Source organism: Saccopteryx bilineata, chromosome 4, assembly GCF_036850765.1.
Source record: "Saccopteryx bilineata isolate mSacBil1 chromosome 4, mSacBil1_pri_phased_curated, whole genome shotgun sequence".
In the NCBI taxonomy this organism is placed as follows: domain Eukaryota; kingdom Metazoa; phylum Chordata; class Mammalia; order Chiroptera; family Emballonuridae; genus Saccopteryx; species Saccopteryx bilineata.
Genome location: NC_089493.1, coordinates 245,294,431 through 245,317,757, shown reverse-complemented (window position 1 = coordinate 245,317,757; position 23,327 = coordinate 245,294,431). Strand labels below are relative to the sequence as shown.

The following is a 23,327-nucleotide window of genomic DNA, read 5'->3' as shown; positions in this document are numbered from 1 at the left end:
GTCTATCCTAGAGAATGTACCATGAGCACTTGAAAAGCATGTATATTCTGGTGCTTTAGGGTGAAAGGTGCTGAAAATATCTATTAAATCCAGTTGATCTAGTGTGTCCTTTTAAGTCTGCTGTTTCTTTGTTAATTTTCTTTCTTTTTTTAAAAAATTTTCTTTATTCATTTTAGAGAGGAGGGGGGGGGAGAGAGAGAGAAAGAAGAGGGAGGAGCAGGAAGCATCAACTCCCATATGTGCCTTGACCAGGCAAGCCAGGGTTTTGAACTGGCAACCTCAGTGTTTCCAGGTTGACGCTTTATCCACTGCACTGCCACAGGTCAGGCCGTTAATTTTCTTTCTTGAGGATCTATCTAGTGATGTTAGTGGGGTATTGAAACCCCCTACTATTATACTATTGCTGTTGATCTCTCCCTTTAAATCCATCAAAGTCTGCTTTATATATTTAGGTGCTCCTATATTAGGTGAGTAGATATATTTATAACAGTTATATCTTCCTGTTGGATTGCTCCCTTTATCATTATGTAGTGACCTTCTTTATCTCTTACTATAGTCTTTGTTTTAAAATCCATTTTGTCTGATATGTTTTGCTACCCCAGCTTTTTTTTCATTTCCATTTGCATTACATATTTTTTCCATCCTTTTATCTTCAGTCTATGTTCATCTTTTGTTTTCAGGTGTGTCTCTTGTAGGCAGCATATGTATGGGTCCTGTATTTTTATCCACGCAGCTACCCTATGTCTTTTGATCAGATCATTTAATCCATTTACATTTAAGGTTATTATTGATATGTAACTGTTTATTGCCATTTTATTCTTTAAAACTGTATTCCCCTTTTGCTATATTCTTTTTCTCCTTTGATCTGTTTACAACAGGCCCCTTAGCATTTCTTACAGCCTTGGTTTGGTTATAGTGAATTCCTTGAGTTTTTTTTGTCTAGAAAGCTTTTTATTTCTCCTTCAATTTTTAAGGATAGCCTGCTGGATAAAGTAGTCTTGGTTGTAGGCTCTTGTTCTGCATTACTTTAAATATTTCTTGCCATTTTCTTCTGGCCTCAAGTGTTTCTGTTGAGAAGTTGAAAGTTATCCTTATGGAGGCTCCTTGTAGGTGATAGTCTTTTTTTGTCTAGCAACTTTTAATATTTTCTCTTTATCAATTAATTAGCTTTGGTATTTTAATTATGATGTGTTGTGGTGTAGATTTCTTTAGGTTTCTCTTTAATGGAGTTCTCTGTGCTTCTTGAACTTGTGAGATGTTTTCTTGCCTTGAGGGAAGTTTTCAGCTATAATATGTTTAAACAAAGTCTCTAACCCTTGTTCTTTCTCTTCTTCTTCAGGAACCCCTATGATGAGGATGTTATTTCTCTTCATGTTGTCACAGAGTTCTCTTAGAGTTTCCTCAGACTTTTTAAGTCTCTTTTCTTTTTTCTGCTCTGCTTCCATGCCTTTATTTATCTTGTCCTCTAACTTGCTGATTCGATTCTCAGCTTCATCCATCCTACTGTTATTTCCTTCCATTGTGTTCATTTCTGATATTTTATTTGTCATTTCTGACTGATTCTTTTTTATTATTTCAATGTCCTTTTTTATATTTGCTATCTCTTTATTTAGGTGTTTGTAATGACCATCTATTGTTGTTCTAGTATCTTTGAGCATCCTAACAATTGTTATTTTAAACTTTGCATCTGGTAATTTGGTTATATCTGACTCATTCAGGTCCTTTTCTGGGGATTTCTTGATTCTTTCTGTTGCATTTCTCTGCCTTCTCATTTTGTCTTTGTAAAAGAAGGTTTTGGCCACTGGAGTCCACTGGGTGTGGCCTGTGTTCCCTAGGTGTGGTCTGTCTGAAGACCCTCCACCCCCTTTGCTATTGCTGCCTAGGGCGTTCAGATATGGGCGTTGCCGGTGCCTGCCCACTGGGGCTGTTGCTGTGGTTTCCACCTCTCCTTCACGGGAGTGGCTCTGGTGTACAAGCCTTGGTGGCCTTGGCCTTTGCCCCGCCCCCATGGGTGGCGTTATGCTCAGCCCTGAGGGCAGGGGTGAGCACCTTTGTGGGTCCGCCTGATTCCAGGCTTTCACCTCGCCCTTGCAGGAGGAGCCCACTCGTGGAATGGCTGCAAGCCTTGGCTCCACAGGCTGGGCAGGACTGCGTGCCCATGCTCAGTAGCAGGACTCCGCCTGTTCTGGGCTTTTGGCTCTACTCCCATGGGAGAAGCCGGCTCCCAAGTCAGGCCACAAGCCTCGGTTCCGCGGGCGGGGCAAGGCTGTGTTCCTGTGCCCTTGCTCAAGGGCAGTTCTCCAACCCTTCCAGGGTTTCTGCCCTTCCCCCTCAGGCTGGATTGCAGGTTGTCCGCAGCTGGGCCTGAATACTTTTGCATGTCCCCTCCTCCCCAGCCAGACAAGACTGAGCTCACACCTGGACCACAGTGGTGGACAGCCAGGTTCCGCCCTTGCCGACAGAACCGCGCTTCCGCGTTCCACCACCGCCTGCCCTCTGGCGAGCCCTCAGCCGTGTGGGTGGGTGTGCTGCAGCTCAGACCCTAACACTCACTACTGTAGTCCCGAAAGCTCCCTCCTTCTAAGTGACTCTGCTCTGAGTGCTGCAGGAGAGCTTGTTTGGCTGGTGTCCTGCTTCCCTTTGCTGGTATTGCTGTTTCCAGGGGAAATATTCACTTCAGATTTCGGGAGTGACTCGTCCCAGAGGTTAGGGTGGCTGTCTCTCAAAATGTTTCTCCCTGTGCATCCTAGATTACACTCTTTTCCTGCTACTCTGGACCTCTCCTATCTCCCCATCCCCTGGAGCCCCAGGTGAGTGGTTGTGAGAGAGGTTTTCTGCGCGGTTCATTTAAGAAGAATCCTGGATCTTGGAAATCAGTCTCTTTCTCACAAACAGTATCCTGTCTTGTTTCCAGCTAAATACTGTCCATACGCCTCTTCTGGCTCTGGGGCTTCAGTCTGGGGCTTTGTTCCTGGGACTCAGGACCCTCCTCTCTCTGTTAAACTCACTTCCCACCATGCGAGCCTCTCCTGGCTGCCATTTGCTCCAGGGAGCTGGGCAGCCCTCTCCTTGTTTCAGCTTTTCCTACCAGTCTCAGTGTGCCTTCTTCAGTGTTCCTTGGTTGAAGAGTCCTATTAGTTTAGTCCAAAGTTCGTTTTTCCAGATGATGGTTCTTAAAATTAGTTTGTAATCCACTTTGGTTCTTGGAGGTGGAAATTGGTATATCCACCTACTCCACTGCCATCTTGTCTTCCGTGCACAGGGATTTGTTCATAGTTTTTTTTTTATAGTCCTGCCCTCCAACAGTGTGAGGAACAGTGAACTGGCCCCCTGTGTAAAAAGTTTGGGGACCTCTGCTTTAAACAGATTACTTTATTTTAACCCTTCACAGTAACCCTGTAAGGCCAGTATTTTTAGTAGCAACCATTCACAGGAGTAATCTAAAGCAAAAAGTTAACTACGAATACAATTTTGTAGTCAAGTCCTTATTAAGTTCCAGAAAGTCTCACTGCAGAACCCATGATCTTATTTACTAGATCCTTCCAACAAAAAAATATTTTTAAACTGGTAAGAACAGATACTACACTTGATCTTAGCCAAAAGACCGAGAAGTGATGGTACTTTAATGTAGTAAAAAGAATTTAGAAAATTTGGAAAATACAGAAAAGCATAGAGCAAATTTTTAACTTTCCGTACTTCTACCACCCACATTAACACAGTGTTGTGCAAAACAAAATTGCTTATACTATAGGAAATTTAATTACATTGCAGCCCCTCCATTAAAGTGATTTAATATAACTTGTGTGTTGGATTTAGAAATTTAAGGAAGAATAAGGGCTTTGAGTTTATAAGGCTAAGATATAAAATATTAATTTTAGAAATGAAAGTAACCTCTGATTATGTCTTTCTCTACACAGAAGCTAATCGTGAGAACATCTTAAAAACATACTGACAAATTGTTAGAAGTACTATATATATTTTTAAACTTCTAAGCAAAAGTTGACTTTAAAAATGACATTTGGCCTGACTGAGTGGTGGCGCAGTGGATAGAGTGTTGGACTGGGATGTGAAAGACCCAGGTTCAAGACCCCGAGGTCGCCAGCTTGAGCGAGGGCTCATCTGGTTTGAGCAAAAGCTCACCAGCTTGAGCCCAAGGTCGCTGGCTCGAGCAAAGGGTTACTCAGTCTGCTGAAGGCCCACAGTCAAGGCACATGTGAGAAAGCAATCAATAAACAATTAAGATGTTGCAACAAAAAACTAATAATTGATGCTTTTCGTCTCTTTGTTCCTGTCTGTCCCTGTCTATTCCTCTCTCTCTGTAAAAAAATAATAAATAAATAAATAAAATAAAAATGGTATTTGGCCTTGAAAGATACTCTAGCTAAAATTAAACATGGTACACTTGATGTTTTGAGCACTGATTTAAAACAAAATAAAGTAAATAAAAATCTTAGGAAGTTTTCTCTTACAAAATTTCAACTAATAAATACGGAAGGCATAATGGAAAAATCACACTTGGCAAATACCATAATAACAATTCTTTCAGGCAAGAATGATCAAATAAGTTAAAATTAATGACCAAAAACAGAATTAGAAAAAGGATATTAATATAGTCTCATAATTATTCTTTATAAAATACTTTTAAACACGAAGTATAAATGGAAGTTTACAGTAAACCTGAGAGGCACCATCTAACCAAGGAAATCAGAATAACTATCACAAATAATAAGACAAAATGACATCATGTACCTCTTAATATGACACATTAAAATGGAAGTAACTGCTTCTATGGTATTCTTGCCCAAAATGCATAACCTGATTTATTTATTTAAAAAAACCAAACAAATCCAAACTGAGGAATATTCTATAAAATAACTGGCCAGTACTATTCAAAGAATCAAGGTATGAAAGATATGAATAAAAGACAAAAATGAGGAAATACTGCAGTCAAGATGTGGGAGACATAAAAACAATGCAATATATAACCTGAATTGAAATCTGAATGAAAAAAAAAATGACATTAATGGGACAATTGGCAAATTTTGTAGGGTCTGCAGATTAGACAATAGTATTGTATCAATGTTAATTTCCTGATTTTAAACATTATACTGTGGCTATATGGCAGACGTTAAACTTGGGGAGTCTGGGTGAAGATAGAATAGGGAAGGATTATTTGTATTGTATACTTGCTGCCATTCTTCTGTAAATCTGAAATAATTTCAACATGAAAAGTTGTTTCTTTTAATTTTAAAGAACCAAAAAAATTGAATAACCAAGCTCAAAGGGTACTGGAGAGTGCCCAGTAGATCCAATCCCTTTCTGAAAACCTACCATTCTACATTGGAAAATGAAGAATTCACCTTAAAGAGAAACACCATAAGCTGAGTTGTTTCCTCTCTATCAAATCTACTTTGAAGGGGGAAATTAAATTTTAAGTTGTTTCTAGCTCCAAAATTCTAACTTTAAGTACCTGAGTTCCAAAAGACTTTCTTCAAGTAAATAATAAAAATGTCTAATATATTCTAGGCTCTATGCTGACAGCTTTACATACATTAGTTCTAATTCCTACAACAATACTAGCAAGGTAGGTATAAATATCAGCACCTACAGACAAGTAAATTGAGGATAGATAAGGCTTAGTAATTTGCTCAGTTATATAACTGTTAGATGACAAAGCCAATAGTCATACCCTTACCATCTGACTCCAAACACCAATTTGACACTATGATGCCCCCTAAGAGGACTGCTGATGTGTCTACAAAATATGTAAATTATAGTATCACCAAATTTAATACCAGGATTTATCATGAAGAAGTAGCAATATAAATAACTGAAAAGTAAAATTTATATTTCTAATTACTGGAAATTAGAAATCGTAACAAGAAAATAGGGAGAAAATCTTAGGAATGCTGAATGGTTTAGCATTGCCTAATTCAATTATTTACAGAAATATTCTTTGGTTTCCTACAATTATTTAAGAAACAAATCTTACTGAAAACAAAGTTTTAATACTCTGGTAATATAGCATAGTGCAGCAAGCAGAATTGTCCTAATCTGATCCTGGGCACTCACTCTGGATTACCTGAAAAATAAGCCAACTGACCAGGGCTGCCAAGAGGAACTGGCCCCAAAACTCATCTTCTCATGGAATCAGGGGTTTATTCTCCTTGCCTCAACCTCCTAATAAGGGAGCTGAAACCTCCCACAGTCCTTAAGTGCTAGTCAGTAAATTCCACAGATTTTTAAAAACTGGTGGCACCTAAACCTATACAGCCTAAAGCATAAGTAGTGTGGATGTCACCACATTGACAAGGAAGCTTTCAAGCCTAGTTAAAAGAAAAGAGAACAATGATGTGGGGTGAGATGTGATGAGGCCTCCATAGGCACACCATACTATGTTAGGTAGCACCTACCACAGTATAATTTCTTTTTGGTATTTTTCTGAAGTGAGAAGCGGGGAGGCAGAAAGGCTCCCACATGTGCCGGACTGAGATCCACCCAGTACGCCCACCAGAGGGCGATTTGCTCTGCCTGTCTGAGGCATTGCTCTGTTGCAACCAGAGCCATTCTAGCGCCTGAGGCGGAGGCCATGGAGCCATCCTCAGCACCTGGATAACTTTGCTCCAATAGAGCCTTGGCTGCGGGAGGGGAAGAGAGATAGAGAGAAAGGAGAGGAGGAAGGGTGGAGAAGCAGATGGGCGCTTCTCTGGTGTTCCCTGGCTGGGAATCAAACCCAGGACTTCCACACACCGGGTCAATGCTCCACCACTGAGCAAGCCGGCCAGGGCCACGTAGCATAATTTCTTATACAATAATGGGAAGATTAGAGGATCTTTCTTCACCTAAGTATTTTTGGCTTACAAGTATCCCCAATTAAGTCTACTTTTTTTTTTCTTTTTGCGACAAAGACAGACAGAGAGGGACCGATAGGGACAGCAGACAGACAGGAAGGGAGAGAGATGAGAAACATCAATTCTTCGTTGTGGCTCCTTAGTCTCCTTAGTTGTTTACTAATTGCTTTCTCATATGTGCCTTGAGAGAGAGGCTACAGCAGAACAAGTGACTCCTTGCTCAAGCCAGCAACCACCTCCACATCCCAGTCTGACACTCCAACCACTGCATCACCCCGTGGTCAGGCTAAATCTTTTTGATATCACATAAGTCTATCACCACATAGAATGCGTGCATCCTAAGCCATTACACATACAAAGAATTAAAAAGAGTAACAAATTCTTATAAAAGTGAAAAGGTTAAAAGACTTCTTTATCCAATTCAGTTTGTATACTAATAAATAATATCTTATATCCCTTCCTTATAAATATGTGCTTGCCTGGCCTGTAGTGGTGCAGTGAATAGAACTTCAACCTGGAATGCTGAGGTCGCTGGTTCAAAACCCTGGGCTTGCCTAGTCAAGGCACATATGAGAAGCAACTACTACAAGCTGATGCTTCCCGCTCCTCCTCCCTTTTGCTCTCTTTCTCCTCTCTCTAAAATCAATCAATAAATTTAAAAATTAATATATGCTTTAATGATGTTAGCTAAAAACCACTGACTAGTATATGTCATTTAGCCACGAGTTTTATGTACGGTGGTAGTACCTTGAGATACGAGTTTAATTTGTTCTGTAACCAAGCTCATAAGTCAGTCAACCCGTATATTAAACAAATTTCTCCCATTTAAAATAACTGAAATAGATTTAATCTGTTCCAGCCCTGTGAAACATCCTCAAACCAGCCTAAAGTATGAAGACATGTTTTTAATTAAGAAACACACATGTATACTTTACTAATGCATAACAAAATATATGAAATAAAAGAAAAAAGAGTTATTTAGTACTGTATTCTTACCTTGGAGACAGACGAGTGTGGCTAATGGAAGTGAACGGCAGAGGAGAGAGGGAGAGAGGGAGGAAGGGATGCAGGTACTGTAGACACGTAAACTTAACTGCACTTTCTTAACACTAAATGTAAACTAAAATTGTATTTTCTTTAAACAAAACTAAAACTGCACTTTCTTTACTTAAAATGAAACCAACAAAAACTTAATTGTAAAACAATGCACTTTCTTAACTTTAAACTTAACCTAAGCTTAACATTATGTATTTTTCATTTAATCAGCACCTGTTTTGTCTTTTTGTCTGCACTTTCGACACTTTCACTTGCAGGACTTTTGAATAAAAATCTATCCCAAGAGGTTTGCTTTTGCCTGCCTTTTAAAATATTATAGAAATGTAACAAATAAGTTCATTAAAAAGTGCTAAAGCAGGCCCTGGCCGGTTGGTTCAGTGGTAGAGCATTGGCCTGGCGTGCAGGAGTCCTGGGTTCGATTCCCGGCCAGGGCACACAGGAGACGTGACCATCTGCTTCTCCATCCCTCCCCCTCTCCTTCCTCTCTGTCTCTCTCTTCCCCTCCCACAGCCACGGCTCCATTGGAGCAAGGTTGGCCCGGCGCTGAGGATGGCTCTATGGCCTCTGCCTCAGGTGCTAGAATGGCTCTGGTTGCAGCAGAGCGATGCCCCAGATGGGCGGAGCATCGCTCCCTGGTGGGCATGCCAGGCGGATCCAGGTCGGGCGCATGCGGGAGTCTGTCTGACTGCCTCCCCATTTCCAACTTCAGAAAAATACAAAAAAAAAAAAAAAAGTGCTGAAGCACAACCAGTTGAAACTTTTTCTGGGTGTTTCTTTTCAATGAAACTTGAAAGCTTCTCCCACATTGCCAGCATGTCTTTAATTTCACTTGTAGAAATCACTTCCTCCTCACTACTAATCTCTTGCAGAAGCTCTATATATTGTAGCATCTGTAGCTCTTTCAACTCCTCAGTTGAGAGTTCCTCCTCATGTTCCTCGACGAGCTCGTTTATGTCACCCTCATCTACTTCCAAACCCACTGATTTTCCGAGGGACACAATCTCCTCCAATGCTTCTTACCTCGGTCTTGGTCTCTGGTTCGAATCCTTCGAAGTCTCTGTCTACAACAATATCAGGCCATAACTTTTTCCATGCCAACTTCAACGTTCTTCTTGTAACCTCTTGCCATGCCATATCAATAATGTGTAAACATATCACGATGTTGTAGTGATCTTTCCAAAACTCTTGAAGGGTTAGATTTGTATTCTCAGTTACCTCAAAGCAGCAGCAGAAAAAGTGCTTTGTATAAAGCTTTTTAAAATTGGAAATGACCCGCTGATCCATAGGTTGCAAGATTGAAGTCATGTTGGGCGGGAGGAAGAGAACTTTCATGAATTTGAACTCATCAAGAATGTCATCTTCAAGACCAGGTGGGAGGGCTGGAGCATTTTCAAGGATTAGTAATGCTTTCATCGGAAGTTTTTTTTCTTGAAGATATTTCTTCACTGCAGGACCAAAGACAAGATTGACCCATTCAATAAAAACCTGCTGCGTAACCCATCCCTAGCATTGGCGCGCCACATAACCTGCAGTTTCTCTTTAAGAATTTTGTGAATCTTAAAGGCTTAAGGATTTTCCGAACAATACACTAGCAGTGGCTTTACTTTACAGTCACTGCTAGCATTTGCACACAATGCAAGGGTCAGACGGTCCTTCACGGGTTTACGGCCTGGCAGCTTCTTCTCCTCTGAAGTGATGAAAAGTCTTCCAGGGCATTTTTTTCCAAAACAATCCCGTTTTGTCACATTGAACACTTGTTGGGGGATATAGCCTTCCTTTGCGATAAGTGCAGCAAAACGTGTGATGTAGCCCTCAGCTGCCTTAACGTCAGCACTCACAGCTTCACCATGCCTCACCACCGAGTGGATGCCAGATTTCTTCTTGAAATTTTCAGACCAGTGGTGACTTGCCTTAAATGTATCTTCTGCTGCCTCTTTTTTGAGGTTGATGGGTCTTTTCTTCTACAAGTCGCTGTAAATAATACGTGCCTTTTTGCATATTACAGTCTCCATCACTGTATCTCCTGTCAGCTCTTTCTCTTTCACCCACACCAGCAGAAGCTTCTCCATTTCTTCATGGATATTTGTCCTTAATTGGGACAGAACTGTAGTTCCTTTAGCTGGATTTGCACTTTTGAGGGCATCCTTTTGTTTATGGATGGTATAAATTATAGATGTATTGCGGTCGTACAGCCTTGCCAGTTCAATCACTCGTACACTACACTCATGTTTTTCTATTATTTCCTGCTTTACTTCTATCGACATCATTTTCTTCTTCTTCCCACTACTGTCCTTTACACTCACTTTCTTCGGCTCCATGATAGCACACAAAAAAAGTTAGTAAAAAATAAAAAAATAATGCAAAAACAAGTACAGCGCATGAGATTCAACTTGATTCTGTGGGTAACATGTGAGAAAGAACGAGATGCTAGTGTTGTGCTGCCAATACTGGACCCATGCACCAATGTGCCAACTAGCGCAGTTTCCCAAATCATGACTAGTATCTTGGAATTTTGCTCAAATTGCAAACAAAAATATGAACCAAGTCACAGCTTGTATCTTTAAAAAAATTGTATGTTGGTCTGCTCATACCTCAAGGTACCACTGTACAATATCTTTTTTAATAACCACTCCTATCTTAAGAGTGGGTATTATTATTACCCCTATTTTACAGATGAAAAAATTAGAGTCAAAGAGGTTTTAAATAACTTGTCCAAAGTTATACAGCCAATATAAACGGGAGCCTGAATGATTTTAACTGCTATTAGCTTGCTTTTATTCACTGATCTTTCAAACAAGCTCATGAGGGTAGGCAGCATATTGAAACAGGCATACTTTTCAGGTGAAAAACGAAATTTATAAAGATTAAATGATATACTCAATCTCAAACTAATTTAGCATTAGTAGTCATTAATACAATAATTTCACAAAAGTTAGTCTAATACTCAGTACCATTGTTGTAAGGTACAAAAGGCTACGGAATTAGTATTAATATTTTAGGAAGCTTAAAGAACATTTTATTAATTTGGGCTAGGCATACAGAGAGATTTTGTAAATGATCTCTGTACTTGTATGATTAGCATAAAACAAAGATGGTCTATGACATTGTGTTGTAAATGCAGAAGAGGAAGGAGACTTGGATTCTCTGACCTTTCCCCATACCTATGGGGGAATGGGTGAATAGCTAGCCAGGTGTAGGGAGAGAAAAGACTACATTAAACCTTTTCTTATACTAATGGACCATTTACAGGCATTTGTCCCTATGGAAACTACCTCTCCCCTCCTGAAAGCATGTAGTTAATGTATGTATCTCTAGACAAAGGAATAGCAAATGAACACTAGAAAATTATAGGAATTGTCTTTTAGTATGTAAAGTGACATTTTTACCATTATGTTGCCTTGTAAGTTTTAGTGTAGAAGCATTTTTTATGAATCCTATAGACAAATGTTATAAACTTGCTAATGAAATTGTGTCCCATCCCCCTCCCTTCATCCTTTCCCCAAACCTGTATAGGAGAAAACAAAAGGTATAGGCTTACACTGTAATGTCAGGTTATTTCCCCACCCATGTATAATTAACGGTATATAACCATCCCCTAGAATATTAATGAGACACACGATTGACCCCATGTAAGCTATATGTGGCTGGCATATTTAATGAATTTCCTCCTTTAATAAAACTTTTCAAAAACTTATTTGGACTACGTGCCTCTAGAAAACCTGCGGAATTGTGGATTGGGTACTTTATAATACCATAGTTATGACAAATGCTATATATGGAACTCTAGTTTATATGTATATTCTAACAACATGGCCAAAATATATTTCTATATCAAAAGAAACATTTAGCTGTTAATTATCAATTATTACTAAACTACAAGTGAAAAAGACTAATGGTGATGTAATTGCTACATGTGGTACAGAAAACAATATCAGAATTTGGAATTATCTGGTGAACTTTTATGCCTCCGTTATCAGTTTGGCATAAATTAATTGAGGACACAATGACTGCTTATAAATAACTCAAACAACCAACATGAACATTTAATGAACTTCTATTCTCACTTTGTAAATATTTTAACATTCCCAATGAAGATATCCTACAACAGAAAGGACTCTAAAATAAACTAGCTATCAACTCTGAAATTTGCTTATATGGCAGTCATTATCACACTGAAATAGTACACATCAGAAACAAAAAGGATCAACTTTTTTCCAATTTATAGAGAAAAAAAAGGAAAAAATAAACCAGAAGCTGATTATTCAATTTGGTAACAAAAAAATTACTAACAATGCTTTATCTCAAATTATATACAAGATAGTCAAATCTGGGACAATATGCATATCTTAGAAACATGAAATCGGTGCATAAATATATGCTTCCATGAGGATTTGGTCATTTTTAATATCCAAGATACCAAAATTAAGCATATATTTAGTAATTATAATATATGTTGAAGTTTATTACATTTTCTTGATCCATTCTTTAAAGAATATGCAAAACCTAGAGGTTTTGATCTAAACTCTTGGTTTATAATCTTCCACATTTATGTTTTAAACTTGCCTTCCTAAAAACTAGAGGCTAGACAAAGCAAGAAAATCAATTCTAAATAAGCTGTGAAGCTTCCAGAGTCTCGTTTTGACACTGGGTCTTAACGGCATGGGGACAGTGGTGGGAATGAGGCAGAAACAGTAGCTTGAGGCTGTGGTGAGGAAACTTCAAGATAAACGCCAGGGCCAGACCCACTATCTCCTATGCTTCAAGTGTTTTGGAAGAAACATATCCATATTGTTTTCACTTGTTCTGTACAATTCTTGAGTGCATCTCAAACCCAAGCTCAAACTGACACTAAAAATATAGAAACTTCTTAGATGAGAAGAAATTATACACTCCATTTTAAAGAAGCAAAAAAATGTGGAAAAGTACAAAGATTCAGAAAGTGTATTGTTGATTACTTGTAAAATAAGAAACAAAACAGTTAAATATCATGGTAAAAGTAGAAGCTATCAACATTGAAGAGCAATCCTACCATCCTGTGAATAAACTTAGTATAAAGATACCAGAAAGACTCTAAGTTCTGTAAACCTAAATAAAAGTATGTCTGGCTCCAAAGACATGTGCCCAGCACTGATTTTCAGAACACCTACATCTGGACAATCAATAGTCATTATTCCTCAAAAAATATAAACAGCCTGACCAGGCAATGGTGCAATGGATAGAGTGTCAGACTGGGACGCATAGGACCCAGGTTCGAAACCCTGAGGTCACCAGCTTGAGCGTGGGCCCCTCTGGTTTGAGCAAGGCTCACCAGCTTGAACCCAAGGTAGCTGGCTTGAGCAAGGGGTCACTCGGTCTGCTGTAGCCCCAGGTCAAGACACATATGAGAAAGAAATCAATGAACTAAGGAGCCTCAATGAAGAATTGATGCTTCTCATCTCTCTCCCTTCCTGTCTGTCCCTATCTGTTACAATAAGTAAATAAATAAATAAGTAGCAAAACAAACACTTCTCTCAACTAAAAATATTGCTTAGAGTGAATCCCAAAAAAATTCAAAAGTGGGCTTCAGAAATTTCCCTTCTTTTTTGTAATGGATGGACTATAAAAATAAGAAATGTTTAACGCGACTTCTGAAACTAAAGTTAGTCAAAAAAACATCTTTTAAAAAACTTTTATTTATTATTTAAATATATAAAAACTAGGGTCCAAAAGCAAACTTTTCTTGGCATTCTTCAGTGTTTATGAAGAAAATATCTCATTAGAATGAATAACTAAAACCTGCCTACTTCACAGAGTGGTTCTGAGAATCAAAAATATATGAAAGAGGCCCTGGCCGGTTGGCTCAGCAGTAGAGTGTCGGCCTGGCGTGCGGGGGACCCGGGTTCGATTCCCGGCCAGGGCACATAGGAGAAGCACCCATTTGCTTCTCCACCCCCCCTCCTTCCTCTCTGTCTCCCCCCCCCCCCCCCCACAGCCAAGGCTCCATTGGAGCAAAGATGGCCCGGGTGCTGGGGATGGCTCCTTGGCCTCTGCCCCAGGCGCTACAATGGCTCTGATCGCGGCAGAGCGATGCCCCCTGGTGGGTAGAGCATTGCCCCTGGTGGGCGTGCCAGGTGGATCCCAGTCAGGCGCATGCGGGAGTCTGTCTGAATGTCTCTCCCCGTTTCCAGCTTTAAAAAAAAAAATATATATATATATATATATATATATATATATATATGAAAGATTCTTGTAAGTAGTAAAGACATTTATGGACATTGAGTGTTTTCTCCCTTAATTGGCAGCTTTCATTATTTATTATTTTCTTTCATAAGACCTCAATGAGAGGATCCACTCTTTTCTAGGTGTCTATAATGCTAATTTGGAAAAACAATCAACTATGTGTGTCCTTGTTTTCCCACAATCATCTGCATGATTGTATATTAGCAAAATTTAAACATTATTTCTATTTTGCATGCAAAAGTAAATATTCTTCTAGAATGCTGAGGTCTCTGGTTTGAAACCCTAGGCTTACCTGGTCAAGGCACATACAAGAAGCAACTACTATGAATCGGTGCTTCCTGCTCCTGCCCACCCCCTTTCTCTCTCCCTCTAAAATCAATAAATAAAATCTTTAAAAAGTTTTTTTAAAAAGTGAGTATTCTTGGCCCTGGCCAGTTGGCTCAGTGGTAAAGTGTTGGCCCGACGTGTGGATAACTTGGGTTTGATTCCTGGTCAAGGCACATAGGAGAAGCACCTGTCTGCTTCTCCACCCCTCCCCTTCTCGCTTCTCTCTCTCTCTTTCTTCCCCTCCTGCAGCCATGGAGCAAGTTGGCCCCAGATATTGACGGTAGCTCTATGGCAGGGGTCGGGAACCTATGGCTCACGAGCCAGATGTGACTCTTTTGATGGTTGCATCTGGCTTGCAGTCAAATCTTTAATAAAAATAATAATAACGTTAAAAATATAAAACATTCTCGGCCCTGGCCGGGTGGCTCAGCGGTAGAGCGTTGGCCTGGCGTGCGGGGGACCCGGGTTCGATTTCCGGCCAGGGCACATAGGAGAAGTGCCCATTTGCTTCTCCACCCCCCCCCCCCTCCTTCCTCTCTGTTTCTCTCTTCCCCTCCCGCAGCCGGGGCTCCATTGGAGCAAAGATGGCCCGGGCGCTGGGGATGGCTCCTTGGCCTCTGCCCCAGGCGCTACAGTGGCTCTGGTCGAGGTGGAGCGAGGCCCTGGAGGGACAGAGCATCATCCCCTGGTGGGCGTGCCGGGTGGATCCCGGTCAGGCGCATGCGAGAGTCTGAAGGTCTCTCCCCGTTTCCAGCTTCAGAAAAATACAAAAAAAAAAAAATATATATATATATATATATAAATATATATATATATTTATATATATATATATATATATATAAATATATATATATATATATATATATATATATATATATATATAAACATTCTCATGTATTACAATCCATTCATTTCCTACTGCTCATGTTCATGGTTGTGGATGATTGGAGTCAATCACAGCTGTCCTCTGGGACAAGACCAAATTTTAATTGGATAATTCGTAATGTACACGGGTCATTGTATGGCTCTCAAGGAATTACATTTTAAAATATGTGGCGTTCATGGCTCTCTCAGCCAAAAAGGTTCCCGACCCCTGCTCTATGGTCTACACCAGTGGTCCCCAACCTTTTTTGGGCCACAGACTGGTTTAATATCAGAAAATATTTTCATGGACGAGCCTTTAGGGTGGGATGGATAAATGTATCACGTGACTGAGACAAGCGTCAAGACTGAGTCTTAGACGGATGTAACAGAGGGAATCTGGTCATTTTTTTAAAATAAAACATCATTCAGACTTAAATATAAATAAAATGGAAATAATGTAAGTTATTTATTCTTTCTCTGCAGACCGGTACCAAATGGCCCACGGACTAGTATCGGTCCGCGGCCCAGGGGTTGACCACTGGTCTACACCTCAGACGCTAAAGAGCTCCGTTGCTGAGCAATGGAGCAATGCCTCAGATGGGCAGAGCATTGCTGCCTAGGGGGCTTGCTGGGTAGATCTCAGTCCAGGCGCATGCAGGAGCCTGTCTCTCTGCCTCCCTTCATCTCACTGAATTAAAAAAAAATAAAAGGAAATATTCTTGACTACTTGTAGATGTTCAGTCAGATACCAAATTTTTCATTTTTATAGCTTTCTGTCACTCCTATGGTAATATTCACTGTAAGTGGCCTTTCATTTGCTCTGGTGAAATCTTAAATTTTTTATTATTTCCAGGTCTAAAATTTACACTAGAACATATAACATAGTGACAACTGAGCTGTGATAAATTTTCTATGGAACACAGACACACATTTTTTAAATAATAGGCTAGTATTACATTCAATATGTTTTTCAAACACTCTTTAATAAGTTAGATACTTTAAACTATAAAAATAAATAAATAAGCTAGAACAGCTTATTTTCATGTTTTATGAAAGAAACAGAAACAAGAAGCTACTTCTTTTCATCTTTGTTCACTTAATGTTTTTAAAGTGACTGACTCATGCCTGAGCATTCCTGCATGATAATCTTAACACAATACAATTATTTGTAGCAACTACATTTTTCACTGTGTCAGAGTTCATTTTTAAATTTTAATGGAGTATCACAAACAAAAAGTACAAAAAATTATGTGTATACAGAGCTTAATAATTTTCACCAAATTAAACACATCAATGTAACCAGCATTAAGATTTTTAAAAAATGTTATTATTACATAGCAACCAGTATATTTTACTTCTCTAGCTAACTCAACCTCTGGGTTTTGCTGTCACTTATTTTACAAAGAATACTAAATACCTGGCATTAAATTCATTCATTCAACAATTATCTTTTGATGACCTACTATGTGTCTGAATCTTTGTACAGACTGGGGATAAATAAGTGAACAAAATAAAGAAAAATCCTGACCCTCATAGAGTTTATATCCTTGTAATGCTAAATGACAATAAATAAGATAAAGTCAGTCAAATATATGGTATACTAAATGGTGACAGGTACTAAAAGTAATAATAATAAAAGTAGGTAAGGGGTTAGAAAATATCAAAGAGAAGGGCCAGGGAATACTGTATAAGAAGATGACATCTGGGTCAAGACCTGAAATAATAATGGAACTAGCCATGAAAACATCAATTGGAAGAGCAGTCTAGGTAGAAAGACCAGAAAGTACAAAGGCTCTGAGGTAGAAGCATGCCTACCTAGTAGTATGTTTGAGGAACAGCAAGGACACCAGATCTCGAACGGCTGATAGAACATTTCTTTTGGGCAGTCAATTTAAATAAGATTGGCTTGGTTAAATGAATATGGTCAGGTTTTTGAATTTTGATGGTAATTTTGGTTCTGCAAGTGCTATCACTGTTTTCCCCCTCTAAAAATATAATTAAACTTTATTCATAATGTTCAACTTTTCAGAGTTGGTGAACATCTCAAAACCTGTAGGAGATTGGTTTATATTTAGATTTATATAACTGCTTGCATTAATATGTTTAAATACTGAAGAAATCCCTTCACTGTCTTTTAGAACAGCAAAACTCACTTGTGTTTGAAATTGTGCTCATTGGCCTGTTAAAAGGCAAGGGCTAGCAGTGTCCATTTTATCTCTTTGGTCCTAACTATACTAATTGAATTAAAATTTCCTGTATCTAAACTGTTGCTTTTTACTTACAAAAGGCATTTTAGTGTGCTTTATGTATAATATCAAATAAAAATAATTACTACTTCTCACATTTTATAGGTGATTTATAGGGTTAGATGCTTTTAAAATTCAGTGACAAAATATAGAAACAAACTTTGCTTCTGAATTCTTTAAGTCAGACTAAGCTATAATTCAGGATTGTCATGAAAAGCTATTCAAGAACTATGGAATTACTGTATATATGTGTGATTGGTAATAGTGCTTTTGCCAGCTCACAGAAACAGTAAAGTAGAGGAGAAAAGATGATCAACACAAACTTGTACATTATCTGGTCCCAAGGCTTAAGATAATTAAAAACAAAATTAAGATAAAAAATAAAGAAAAAATAACAGAAGAAAGAGAGACTTGCTACTGCAATGAGGAGAAAACTCATTGTACATAAGTGGGTGAACTGGCCTTAGCTAGGGGTACAGTGAATTGATTTCTCATTGGAAAGAGAGAAGAGTCTGTAGAAGTTCTCTAATTTCTTTAGTTTTCTCAGTGAATTAGGAATCAAGATGCTACAAATGCCAGAGGTTTAAGTAGAGAGGAGAATGTATCAGTAGTTGTATAGCGTATGGAACAGTGAATGGACCAGGGAACGAGGTTAGGGATCATTAATGTAAAATGAAGCCAGTAATTATGACTATGGTGTTTTTCCTCTAATTATATTCATATATATAGATACAGGGGAGGAGTTGAATATATACAAGGCTATGATTTTTATGACTATCCACAGAATTTAAGCTGGGTAAGGAAAGTAAGATATCAGGAGGATCAAGGATGGTGGAGAAAAATAAAAAGATTTAAGAGAGTTAAGATCCCAATAGGATCAAGGAATTACTGGAGTAACATAAATCATGATACGAAAGATATGAGGTGGCAGAGAGTGCAAACTGTGAAAATGAAATAATGGAGGTACTGAAGTTTCAATAAAGACAAGATCTAAAAATACCATAAGTAGTAGCATAAAGGGTTAGACAGTAGACATATTCCCGATACATGAATCTTACACTCTGTATTGTAGGACTGTTTTTCTTTTTTTTCCCTCTAGGCATAGGGATGCCAGCAAGACTGCTTCCCTAGCTCAGATGTCAGACCTTGAAAACCAGACCAGATGCAGGAGTCCACAGCCCTGACCACAAGAGCATCTGGACCCAATCCAGCTCCTTGAGGAAAGTAACAAAGCTGTAATCCTTATATCCAAGGATGATGAGCCAATGCCTAATGAAGAATAGGATCTGGACCTGAGAAAGGACACATAGCTATATTCCTTTCCCACTCCTAACTAGCCCTGTTCACCCTATAAAAGAGGCCTATAAACTGAAGATGTTAAGGTAGGCTTTGGAGGCACAGTTGTTCCTTGTCTTTTCAGTTGACCAACCATCTGAATAAAGCACATCATAAGATTCAACTGTTGTCTCTACCTATTGGCTGGTGTGATAGACAACATAAACACGGCTTGTTCTGATTACAATGACTGGGGTAGAGGGCAAAATTCATTGGCGAAAAGGAATTCCATGTTTGAAAAAAACAGTATACTGGAAGAATTATTCACATGAACACTGAAATCGCAAGCAGTATTGAAGTGAATGTAGTGAATAATTCTCCAGGAGTCTCCTGTTCCTATATTAAAACGTGAGCAGAGTTACTGACTGCCTTTATTTGTGAACTATCTTTTCAAACAAGCTTGTCTAGCAAACAGCTTTGGAAAATAGTGTCATGTTCCAAATTAAAGGTTTCCAAGGTTTGCCGTTAGAAAATGTTCTCTTCCTCCATTTCAAGGGCAGACATTCTTAGTGTCTATTACAAAAGATTCCAGCTTCCTAAGCTTGGGGTTCCTCTACTATAATTCAATTGACTGAGTATGTAAGTATCATATGGCCTTTTTTCAAGTCACACTTTGAAAATTGGGACTTGGGGACCCAGTGTAAACAAATGTTGTTACTTTGGCTACTGCTTTTGCTGTTAGTAACAGACCTTTGTTTCTGGCCCAGGAATCTCTTGTCTTTTGCCAGCATCCATGAAACTGTGGTAGTTAACTTGTTAGCTTGCAAGTATGATAAAATCTTACATTCTTGAAAATTTTTCACAGAATCTGAATTGAAGGCAGAAATGAAAAACTACTGCAACAGATGGGTAAAGGTGATATAAAATTTGATAACATGAGATAAAGTTTGAAGGTATTTTAGAAGAGACAATGGTCTGGAAAAAGCAATGGTAGAAGCAAGGAGAACACCTGCAAGCTCAATGGTATAAAGAAAAAGAAAGCATGAAAGAAAACTGCTACCACTGGAATGCACTGCAGGTAATATCATCAGGGAAACCAGATTTAACTTAGAGCAATAAGGTGAAGGTAATATTAACAGAAGAGGTTGTAGATAAAGAGGAATTTGCTGATGACTGACCTTGAGCTCCAGCGATAGTATGAAAGATTTTCAGGAGACAGAGAAGAATGGGTTTTGGGGTCAGATCTGGATACACATGGTAAGGAGAACCATGAGTCTTGGGCTTCATGTGGTGACTTACATGAACAAGAAAAAAGGAGTGTGATGGAATTAGTTGTGATTAGTCTTAATCAGATTAAGTTAGTCTATGTGTTTTTACATCCCTCTTCCCTTTTACCCACCCAATATTTACTATGGAACACTTCATTTCTTACCAAACAAAACGTCATTTGAGAAAATTTATAACATACAAGTTTTTAAAAATGTAAATGCCAAAATTGTTATTTAAGATAGAGGTGAATATTAACTTACTTGAATTAGATCTAAAATGCCAAGTTCACTTTCTGAAGAATCCACACAGAAGACAAAATATAACGTTGCATAATGTCTATAAATCAGTTTGTTGTCAGATCCGCCAATTAATCTAAATGGCAAAACAAAACAATAGGAACATTATAAGAATAAAATAAAAAACATTTTCATTAGCTCAAGCAAACTGGTAATTTGCTTAGAAACCTTTTATAAAATGAAAGGTAACATTTAATGTTATAGCCTTCAAGTGAACTTGTATCAGAGACTAAGTAAATTAAAATGGCTGTTTTTTAAAAAAATGTTGAGTAAGTGATGCTGGTGCTTAATTTTAATTCATTCACTAATCTATCTACTGAGTACCTATTATGTGTCAGACACTGACAGCGGATAAGGAGCAACAAATAAGAAAAAATTATCAGAATGGAAAGCACTACAAAGAGAATCAAAATAGGATGATATGATATTGATGAATTCGTTACTTAAGATTACATGTTAAGAGTGATATTAAATGAGATATAATGATAATGAGCCAGGCATGACAAAATTTAGAGGAGTATTTCAGGTAGAGGTAACAACTAATAATAACATCATTTCACCAAGAACAAAATATGAATGTTTAGGGAAGAAAAAGATGACCTGCAGCAAAGATTAGGAAACAATGAAGTCAGATGGGGGATAGAAATCAGATCATAGGGCATTTGTAAGTGCTTCCTAAATTTAATTCCATAGGTCACAGTAAGTTACACAGACTATAACTGATTAGCAACTAGAAAAACAAAATGACATTTCTTCTTAAGTCTGGACAGATTTCCCAACAAGATCTCCAAAAATATATTTGTTTTTGAAGTGTAAATGCAAAAAAAACAATAAAACAAAACAAAAAAACACCTAAGCTAAGAGATACTCAATTCTTTCATCAAATGTTTTTAATATATTGAAATTTACAGCATTTAAAAAATCTTTCCAAACATCTATTTTTCTAAATACAGTTTAGCTATTTCATAGTTAAGTTTACAATAATTAGTTCATTTACCTTCTCAAAAGACCCTCTAAACGTAAGATAAAAATCAAGACTAAATGTAATCAAAGCTCACTGAACACTCAAACAAGACATGGGAAAATGGCATCTATTACTTACTCAGTAAAAGTAACACTGAATTTACAAATTCTATAAAAACAATTTCTCTAAGAATACACTATCTTTATGTTCTCTGATAGCAAAATGAAAAATAATCTTTGTCAAAAGAATTTTTTAGTGTGCTAGATGTTTCTAGAAAAGATTCAATTAAAAATATGTATGTGCACTTTAATGATTCTCTGAGATTTTTATAGGTTATAATTGTAATTTTTCCTTGAGACAAAAAGAACACAAACAGCAAGCTTTATTTCATCAGGAATCAGTAATTTAGTAATTGCCTTAAACTTTCTTTAGATCAGCTTTAAAAGAACACCAAATTTCTGAAAGTTTCAAAATGGCTATTAATATTATTAAAAGAAAGCAAAGAAATTAATATGGCAAGTATGTATTTTGCCTTTAAAAATATAATTTCATTTTTATATACAGTACAATACTAATAAAGATTAATACAAATTCTTGTATGGAATGTAGTACACCACATAAAACCACAGAATTTTAGAAATCCTTAGTCCAAATACTTCATTTTACACAGGTAAAATGTGAGTTACAAGAATTAAGTTATCTGAGAAAACCAGAGTACTATTAGTGACAAAACTAGAACTAAACCAGATATGCAGCTTCATTTCTGATGTAATATTTGCTTTCTACTTTTTATAAGGTTGGAAAAGAATAATCACAAAGTCAAGTCAGAATTTCTAGTTCAAATAGTATCCTGGTTCGATCCATCATTTCTTGCATATCTAACACATATGGTGAACTATGCTGGGGGATAGGTTTCTTTTGAGATAGGAGATTAAGAGGCTGATATGACAGGAATAGGAATGGCAAAGACAACTAAACTATTAAATTTAAGAGAAATAAAAAAAATACAATTAAAATTAAAAGCAGGGCCCTGGTCGGTTGGCTCAGTGGTAAAGCATCGGCCTGGCGTGCGGGAGTCCCGGTTTCAATTCCCGGCCAGGGCACACAGGAGAAGCGCCCATCTGCTTCTCCACCCCCCTCTCTCTCTCCTTCCTCTCTGTCTCTCTCTTCCCTTTCCGCAGCTGAAGCTCCACTGGAGCAAAGTTGGCCCGGGCGCTGAGGATTGCTCCATGGCCTCTGCCTCAGGTGCTAGAATGGCTCTGGTTGCAACAAAGCAACGCCCCAGATGGGCAGAGCATCGCCCCCTGGTGGGCATGCCAGGTGGATTCCAGTCAGGCGCATGCGGGAGTCTGTCTGACTGCCTCCCCGTTTCCAGTTTTGGAGGGATACAGAAAAAAAATAAAATAAAATAAAAATTAAAATCAGAAAGCAGGTGCACCCATCTCAACTATTAAATTGAAACCTTGAGTGAATAACTAAACTGACAAATATTTGTTAATTTATGTACAGCATATTATAACCTTTTAATAAATGAAAGTAAACTTTCTACATGATAAAAAGTAATTTATATTCAGATAAGGATGACTTCTCTACTATCATATTTTTCATAATATGCATTGTATACCTTAATACACAAATGTGTAGCCTGACCTGCAGTGGCGCAGTGGATAAAGTGTCAACCTGGGATGCAGAGGCTGCCAGTTGGAAACCCTGGGCTTGCCTGGTCAAGGCACATACAGGAAGCAACTACTATGAGTTGATGCTTCCCACTTCTCCCCCCTCTTTCTCTCTCTCCCTCTTTTTTTCTTTCTCCCTTCTTTCTCTAAAAATCAATCAATAAAATCTAAAAAACAAAATAAAAAAAATACAAAACTGTAAGTTTCTCTGACAAATCTGTGATTATTCATAATGAGGCTCAGTTAGTTTAGTTTTTGAAATTTAAATGAGGAAATACCTTACT

The 23,327-nt window shown here is 38.1% G+C and overlaps 1 protein-coding gene and 2 pseudogenes across 5 annotated transcripts in view; 1 reads left to right on the top strand and 2 right to left on the bottom strand.

Annotated features, from left to right (window-relative positions):
• Positions 1–23,327, bottom strand: part of AP3S1 (adaptor related protein complex 3 subunit sigma 1) — a 90,683-nt gene that overhangs the window by 45,431 nt on the left and 21,925 nt on the right. For all 5 annotated transcript variants that reach the window (XM_066274121.1, XM_066274122.1, XM_066274125.1 and 2 more), the window contains exon 3: positions 20,368–20,479. In XM_066274121.1, the coding sequence (XP_066130218.1) occupies positions 20,368–20,479 (112 nt within the window). The remainder of the gene's footprint in view (positions 1–20,367; positions 20,480–23,327) is intronic.
• LOC136334050 (UPF0711 protein C18orf21 homolog) lies at positions 2,208–13,495 on the top strand (annotated as a pseudogene).
• On the bottom strand, positions 3,498–3,616 carry LOC136336797 (U2 spliceosomal RNA; annotated as a pseudogene).